Source organism: Microtus ochrogaster, chromosome 16, assembly GCF_000317375.1.
Source record: "Microtus ochrogaster isolate Prairie Vole_2 chromosome 16, MicOch1.0, whole genome shotgun sequence".
Taxonomy (NCBI): domain Eukaryota; kingdom Metazoa; phylum Chordata; class Mammalia; order Rodentia; family Cricetidae; genus Microtus; species Microtus ochrogaster.
In genome coordinates this window covers 29,957,834-29,966,657 of record NC_022018.1, presented here as the reverse complement: position 1 = coordinate 29,966,657, position 8,824 = coordinate 29,957,834, and the positions used below count along the sequence as shown (strand labels likewise).

Sequence of the window (8,824 nt, the reverse complement as noted above, 5' to 3'; positions counted from 1 at the left end):
ATAAACAGTGATGTGGAAGCATAAACCAAACAAACTCTTCCCTCCATTTAAGTACATGACCCAGGAATGGAGTAGTTTGAGAATTCTGAGTGCTTGTGGAAACACTCCAAGCAAACAGAACAAACATCTTCTCTTTGGGTTTCTCCAAATCACAGAAATTTTCTTTAATGGTTTCTACACTTCATCCAGTATAGCAGAAAGGAGTGGGTTTATTTCTGATTGCCTCTTATTCCTTGTTATCGTAACCATTTAAATGTTTAAAAGTCCTTTGTGTGCTTCTGTGAATAACATGATTTTTGCCGTGCTCAGCTTGTCTTTGTCATTGTATACAGCATGACCTCATGTGAACTTTCTTGCCCTCAGAGTATAACTTGTCTGCTGCCCTGAATAAAGTTGGCTGTTGCATGAGACTCCAGTCCACCTCCTTCTCCCAGGTCCCTCTACCTCTGGAGGGTGACAAGTGGTGCCCGGAAAGGGACTTGAAATTGGCGATGGAATCAGAGAGTGGGGACCCTCATGGAAGGAGATGAGTGAGAATAATGGGGCAGACACCAGGGAAGGCTTTGTCTTATGTTGACTTTGTGTTTCATTTTTTAAAGAAAGGAGGAGAACTACTATTAAAAATACAGCTATTAAGTTGCTTTCAAGTTGTTTGTGAGTACAAGCCATAGCTTTCAGGACAAGGAATTTTAGATGAGGAAGTATTGGACAAAGTCCCAAAAATACACTATAAAGAAACATAAAAAATATAGAAAGATCCCCCATTCAATTCTGAATCACTTTGATGTTAATCTGAACAGTTATAAAATCTTTAGGGAAGATAAGAATATTAGCAATAATGAGAAAGAGGTGGCTAATTCAATTGGCTAATTCATTTAGCTTTAAGATTCTTTCACCTCCTCTTCTAGAGGATTCTCTGATCTCTGAGGGGAAGAATTTTAGTTAGACATCCCATTTAAGGGCTGAGTGTTCCAAGGTCTCTCATTCTCTATGCATTATCTGCCTGTGGGTCTGTGTATTTGTTCCCACGTGCTGCAGGAGGAAGCTTCTCTGATGATGTCTGGACAAGACACCGATTTATAAATGCAACAGAATATCATTAGGAGTCATTTTATAACTACATTTTTTTCTTTTCTTAGACAAGTAGTACTTAATTTTATTCTGGATCCCTGGTCAATCTGTTCTCAGGTTCTTGGGCACCTGAGCAGTTTTGGTCATGGTTTCATCTAATGGGCACCTTAAACCAAATCAGTTATCAATTGGTTACTGGTACAATCTTTGTTTCACCATTGCCCTGGAACTTTTTTACAGGCAAGAAACCATTGCAGATAAAGAGTTTGTGGTTGGGTTGGAGTTTATATTTCTATTTTGAGACCATATAGAGTACATTCCTGTATTAAAGAAGCTGGAAAATTGGTGTGAAACCTCTATATAGGCATCAGCTTGACCTCTCCATATTAATGATCTGTGCAGATGATGTCTTCAGCAGTGGGGCCAAGCTGTGAGTTGTGAGGAGCAACCTACAGTCTGGGCAACAGCCTGGGCTGTTATGATTCCCATCCTGCCCATTTGGCCAATAACTCTTATTTTTGAATTTGTCTACCCTGACATATATGATATAGGTCTTAGTTTCCCTGTTTCTGAATTTACCCTTCAATAGGTAGAATAGGAATCTTGTTTGCTTTCTTCAAAAGCTGTCATTTCATTTATAAAGAAGGATGTTTAGCTTCTGTTATGTGCCAGTTGCACCTGTATGTATGGAGATGTGACGATTCAGAGAACAGAGTAAGAGCCACAACCTATACTTATCTCACAAGGACACCCTGTAACGCTCTCTTCCAAGAATAAAATGTTGATACTATCATTTTAAAACTCTGTCCTGAGCCTCCCATTTTTTACATTTGGGATAGGAAGGACTTCCTAGGAAGGGCTTCCCAGGAACTAGCTTGAAAAATACACAGAAGGACCACTCTTGGACACCGCTAAGTTAAAAATGTTTTGTAAATAAAGATTACTTTTAGAATAAAGTCAATATTGGGGTTCAAGTAAGTCCCAGATGATATTTAAAGTATTTAAGGGGCAGGAATGACAGAATCGTTTATAGAAAATTCCTTCACTACCAACAGGCACAGGTAGAACAGAGGACTCTAATTGTCCTGGTCCAAGTTTGGACCATGTTTTGACCAGAGAGCAGAATCTCTACTACTTAGCATCACTTATTGTACTCTGGTCTGATGAGGAATTTTAGAAAGAAAAGCAAGAGACCTGGTCTATGTGTCAGAAGTAGATTCTTCCCAGGTCACAGCTGGGCACTTTGAGAAGATGAAAACCAGTCAGAAGATGCAGGGCACTCCGTACACAGAAACTTAAGTTAGTTGTTCATTTTCCCACCTCTTGTTTTTCTTGTCAAAATAATTAAACCATAATTAATCTTGAAATAACTGCTGAACATAATAGATATAGTAATTGTGGAGAGAGGGAAGCTGTACTTCAGGGACTGGGGCTGGGCAGAAGCCTTCCTTCCCCTGACACTGTGACCACATGAAACTTGAAGTCTGCAAAACCTGATGTCAGCCAAGAGCCCCACAAATCCTGACAGTACAAATATGACCTGGAAAGTGTCCCCTTCCCAGAGCTGCTCCAGATCCTGTCTGCACCACAGAGGTCCAGGTGAGTACATGGAGGTAAGGAGACTAGTTCCTGGAGATACAGAGATGGAACAGAAATGCTGATGTATCACTCTCCATCCTCGGGCTGGAGTGTCATGTCAGAGCTCTGGGTGGGCCTTAGCCTATCTTACATTTCTAAATGGATCAATAAGATAGATAAGATTTTCAGATGTCTAAATTTTGGAGACGATCATGATACTTGCAGTAAGTTTAGCACTAGAGAGATTTGGCAGGGGAATTGTTCAGGGCTAGCCTGGTTACAGAGGGAGACTCTCTATCAAAAATGACTAGATATAAATGAAAGAAAATAAAAACCTTTTTTCAGGTTTAACTTTGCCAGCATTGTGACTTCAACTGTCACTAGTGTCTGTAAGCCTTGCACTTTCATTTTTGATGTATTTTCACTTTTCTAATATTGGCATAGTTTAACAATAGCCTTCACACTCTGCTTGATGGTCTTCTCTCCATATCCATCCTTAAAGGTTCCTAATTTAATCACATACTATTATAATACTTGTCTTAAATTATATTTATTAAGTCATTATATGCCATGCTGGTTAAAAATACAACACTCAGTGTAACAGTTATCATTACCATCTTGAGAACTGCTATTATTTAGGATCCAGGCTGTGGAGGAGGATATCCTGAAACAGCTCATCTTATGTTTATGCCATACGAAGCAGCAAAGACCAACAATCTTTTTAGTTTTGTCTGTTTGCCTGCAAGCGTGTCTCTTTTACAAAAACCAGGTTTGGTAGATGTCACTTCAGGTTCTTGGTCATTAGACTCATCCTGGCATTACCCATCCATCTAAACACAAGTCCATTCCACCTTTTAAATTCATTTCCTTTAGCATTTCCCAAATGATGTGGAAGATGAGACACCTCTTTCTCCATTAACAGTGACTTCACTAGAAAGGAATCAATTATTAGGATATCAAAGCCTAGTCTCAAATATGACTTAATGCTTGGAAAAGGAAAGAGAGGACGAGGAAAGTGGGAATCCTCATGAAAGCAAGTATTAAACAAACAGAAAAATTTTAATGTCGTGTATCAGTACTCGAGGGAACTGAAAATAGGGATTTTGATAGATTCCAATCAATGACAAAACACTTAAGTTTTTTCTATTAATATCTGGAGCATATTTCATTTGTACAGATATTTAGATGGTATTGTGCTTTCTAGGACTCTCACAGGCAATAATTACCTCTTTTCTACAGGAGCAGTTAAGAGCAATAACGGACATTTCTAGAGTCATTATGCCTGGACACAAATCTCAGAACAAGGCTAGGTTGATGAAGGTCTCTGGTAAGATCATCTTGACACAGACATGTACAGCTATCCTGTGAGTTTAACAGGATGGAGGGCAGTGAACAGAGGTATTGCAAGTACTCAGAACACACAAATTCATGCAGCTCCTGTAATATTCAGATTTTTCATATTCTAGAAAAGGTGTCCAGAGCTCACCACAAATCCTTGAGAAATGAGAATGGAGCTCCAGAACTTGAAGAATAACATCCTACCTGAGTCCAAGTTCTGGAATCCGTTTGGACTGGTGTATAAAAAAACCAGTCTGCCTGACAAACAGGTTGGAGGAAAAGCAGGCTGCAAAACCAGCTGACAAATTAGCTGCTCAAAAATCCCACAGAAGCAAATGGCACCGTGAACTCTTAGATGGTGGAGCCCCTGCTCACACCAGTATGCCCCCATGTACTGTGCTATGTGCAGTTGATATTGACTCATGATTCAAAACCTGTACTCATGGCAACATATAATCCATCATTTATCCTGTTCTTAGGTTTACCTCATCAGCATCCCATGGTCCAGAGCTGTTCTATGTTCCCTTATGTGTCCTGAGGTAACTTACTGTGGTTACAGATGGCCAGAAGTCATCTGCTAGGACCAGAGATCTCTGCTACCCCCTATTTTAGAAAGCAACACAAGGTTCTGCTAGACACCATCCCTAGCTGCAGCCTGGCAGTTACATGAAAATTTTCACATTATATTTTCATGATTCAATTTTAACTGTAGGGGTCTATGTGAAAAGGTTGTGCAATTGACCTTGACATTGAGAATGACTTTAAAAAATCTAGATATACTTATATGGAGTGAAATCACAGAGTGATCAACATAAAAATTTAAAAAATGTTAGGATGTAGAAATTGAAGTTATAAGGCTTTGAAGTCAAAAGCAAATCTTGATATTGTTACACTAATTAATAGGGAAATAGAGACAAAGCCTTTGTCTTTGAAAGTCAGTGGGAAAATATGAAGAGACAGAAAGAGACAGAGATGGAGAGGGGGAGGGAAATGGAGAGGGAGAGGGAGAGGGAGGGGGAGGGAGGGAGGGAGAGAGAGAGAGAGAGAGAGAGAGAGAGAGAGAGGAGAGGAGAGATAGAAAGAAGAATTTTGTTTGGGGAAATTTACAGTTCATTTCAGTTATGATATGAGTTATCTATGTTTTTTTCCCAGCATGTGGACAGACAGACACATATACACACAAACACACAAACAAATTTACATTTTAACAAGTCAATTTTGCTAGTATAGACTTCAAACATATCTCCTTTAAAACGTTGGGGATTCATTCCAGTTACCAAGCTCACCTGTCAGAGCACACACATAACTCAGACTCCCACAGGAAAGAGGAGGATTGCAGGGTCCCAGTCTACAGCAGCACATGTGTCCACCACTAGCTCTTGTATAACACAAAATGCTATTAGGTGAAACGTTTTTCAGACAAATGTCTAACATTACTGATGTTTTATGAAAAAAAAAACTCTTTGTATCCTGAATACAAAATTTTCTTTCCAGGAAAGAAGAAATGTTTTTGAGATTTATTAAGCAAATAGTTTTCCTCTTCATGACTGTGTTTGGCACTCTGGGGAACATTTCTGTTTCTGTGAATTATATATTCATTTGGTGCAGAGGGCTTGAGCAGAAACCCATACATCTTATTCTCATCCACTTGGCTTTTACAAACATCATAATGCTCTTTGCAAAAGGATTGCCAAAGACAATGGCAGCTTTTGGTTTGAGAAACTTCCTAGATGATATAGAATGTAAGATCATCATTTACCTGCAGAGGGTTTCCCGTGGGGTCTCCATCTGCACCAGCAGTCTCCTCACTGTGGTCCAGGCCATCATCATCAGTCCCAGAGCATCTGGGTGGAGGAGGCTCAGACCACAGTCTGCATGGCACATCCTTCCATTCTTTTCATTCTTTTGGATACTCAATGCTTTAATAGGTATGAACCTAATCCATTCCATCGCAAGTACAAGCCTGAATATATCACAGTTTAAGAATGATGAGAACTATTGTTACTTATTGCTTGAAAATCAGAAAATTAAGTGGATTGTTCTCCCTCTCATGGTCCTGAGAGATGCTGTGTTTCAGGGAGCCATGGGAGCAGCCAGTGGCTACATGGTATTTCTTCTCCACAAGCACCACCAGCATGTCCTCTACCTTCAGAACTCCAAACTTCTCTACAGAACTCCCCCTGAGCTGAGAGCTGCTCAGGGTGTCCTCCTTCTGATGCTCTGTTTTGTTTTCTTCTATTGGACTGACTGTGCTTTTTCTCTATTTTTAAGTCTCTATTTAGGAAAGATACCCTTGATGGGAAATATTCAAGAATTTTTAACCCTTGGTTATGCAACTTTTAGCCCTGTTGTGTTGATTCACAGGGAAGGACTTCTCCCTGAGTGTTGGCATGCTCAGTGGGAAAAATTGGGAAAGTATCTCTTTTATTTTTCCATTAAATAATGTGAAAGATCTCTCAGTTATGTAATATTGTAGGTAAGACAAAATTTTCTGAAATCAGTTTAAGTATGTCTTTATTCTCAAACAATCTTCATGGTAACTCAACCTTATGCTGAGAGAGAGATCTTAGAAAATTTCAGTGATAAGTCAAACCTTATTCTCCACTTTTCCTTTTTTTTGTAAGGATTTCTAAATAGTCCTATATCTGTACTGTGTACTGATAATTTATCAGCATTATGTCCTTGTGTCCGGGTAGCACATCAGTGTCTGGCACCTGTAAGAGTTAGAGAGTGTTCTGTACCATTTGTGGTTGCTAGGAATCAAACCTGGGTCCTCTAGGAGATAAGCTAGTGCTCTCAACTACTAAACCATGCCTCCAGCACAGAGAGAATGGTCTTATTTATATTTTGTAAAACTGATTTCCCTATTACCGTTACTGTAAGCACACAGATGAATTTGTGTAAAAGGACACTGTGCCTCAGTTTTCTGGCTGCTCAGACAGGAATAATCACACAGAAACTACTAATTGCAACACTGTTTCCCTGATGGCTCAGATGGATTTCCAACCAGCTCTTAATTTAATCCATTTCTATCAATCACCATGAGGGTGTGGTATTCTAGTATGGTTATGGTGTCTTTCTCCTCCATATTCTGTAGTCTTTGAAAGATCTGAAAAAAGTCTATTTAACTGAATATATCTCTATATATCCAGAAAATCTAACTAACATGACTACAAGCTTGACTATTATCGATGATTATCCACTAACAACCTATATTTCCTAATTATACATTACATTTTAAATTTTAAATGAACTACACAATACCTTAATCAAGATTAGAAATATGCATATACATATAACCAAATTGACATAGCAACTACCTGACTCTGCCTTCTTTCTTCCTTCGTTCAGTTTAGTTTTCTTGTCTAGCTTTATTCTGCCCTGCCTTTGAACAAAGCAGCTTCATTTTTAACCAATGGTAATAAACCATATTCACAGAATACAGAGGGGAATTTCTAGATGAATTTGGCAAATTTTGTCAATTTCATAGTGATTTAATCATGTTATTCAAAGAAATCCATATCTTGTCCCTGATGCTGTACTTGCTAAATGTTAGTTTAGCTATGATGCAGTTTTGAGGTTCTTTGAAGTGTCTGCATGTTTCCATCTGTAGAAAATATTTCACATAATTGTGCAAAATGATACGAACTACGTCCACTTCCTGGAATCTCAATGCACCAGTGACAGAACTCTAATGCACTGAAATGTTTCTGTGGTCTTATATACACGAAGGTTCTCTGCAGGAATTAAGATTGTCTATATGGAACTAGCTGGATAAGTAATACATGGTAAAGTTTCATTTTATCCATCTATAGTTTGTATGTTGATTAACAATGTGGAATTGCCAATTTGCAAGATTAATCTGCAGTATGACTGAAGCAGACTGAGGCTTGTTAGCAGCTGCCCTTTGTTAATACCTGGTTGCTGTCCACAACACTATCCAGCTGTTTGTCATCAAAGAGCTGCAAAAGGATCTGATTCCACATTTGTTTAAATGAAGGATTCACTGCTTGATTTCTTAATTTAGATCCACACAATAAGATATCGACATGGTTCTAACAATCTGATAGATGCATTCTGATAATTAATAATTGATGTCATCATTGAATATGAAATTATAAATTCACTAGAGGTAGTTTTGTGCCTTATTTGTAAAATTTTTTTCTGTCATATCTGACTAAACACCTGTAACATTTTGGGTGCATCATGGCTCTACTTTATAATGATGTATACATTTTTATGTTTTGCTTGGTTGTACTGTATATACAAAACATTTAATTAAGGGATGTATCTTGTATTGTGTTATAGATTATTAAATAGCATGTTCTTCCACTATAAAGATTTATTTTATTAATGTGTCTGTGTATGTGAGTGTGTGTCACATCTGCACTGGTCCCTACACAGACCAGAAGAGGACACTGATCACAGGCTGCTAGAGCTACAGGCAGTCATGAGTCCTAGATGTGAGCGCTAGGTAAGGAATCAGGGTCCTCTGGAAGAAGAGCAGTCTGCTAACCATCCCTGCTGCTCCTTCTCACATTTCTCATGATGTGTGACTTGTTTGGAGGGAAAATTTGCTACTTCTCTCAGTGTTACATTTTTTAGTTAGAGCTGTTTTTCCACAAACTGACATGAAAGGTGAGACTAACAAACACTTTCTCAGTTGGTCTGTATAATTTGACATAAAAGGAATTGATGTAGGAACATTGAGGAAGAATGTTGTGTTTAATCTGAATGATGGAGACAGTGTTCACCATTAAGAATAGAGAAGGTTATGGAGAGAGGCCTTGGTGGGTAAAAGCACCTGCTGAAAGGTCAGACAATCTGATCTATCTCT

The 8,824-nt window shown here is 38.6% G+C and overlaps 1 protein-coding gene across 1 annotated transcript; it reads left to right on the top strand.

Annotated features, from left to right (window-relative positions):
- The first annotated feature begins 5,476 nt into the window (after positions 1–5,476).
- Positions 5,477–6,430, top strand: LOC102001468 (vomeronasal type-1 receptor 4-like). The gene has a single exon (XM_026783118.1). The coding sequence runs from the start codon at positions 5,492–5,494 to the stop codon at positions 6,428–6,430; it is 939 nt and encodes a 312-aa protein (XP_026638919.1). The 5' UTR covers positions 5,477–5,491.
- The last annotated feature ends 2,394 nt before the right edge of the window (positions 6,431–8,824 follow it).

What these genes read in the sequence shown, in the direction of transcription:
- LOC102001468 (XM_026783118.1), top strand. Translation starts at nt 5,492, where the DNA reads ATGTTTTTGAGATTTATTAAGCAAATAGTTTTCCTCTTCATGACTGTG.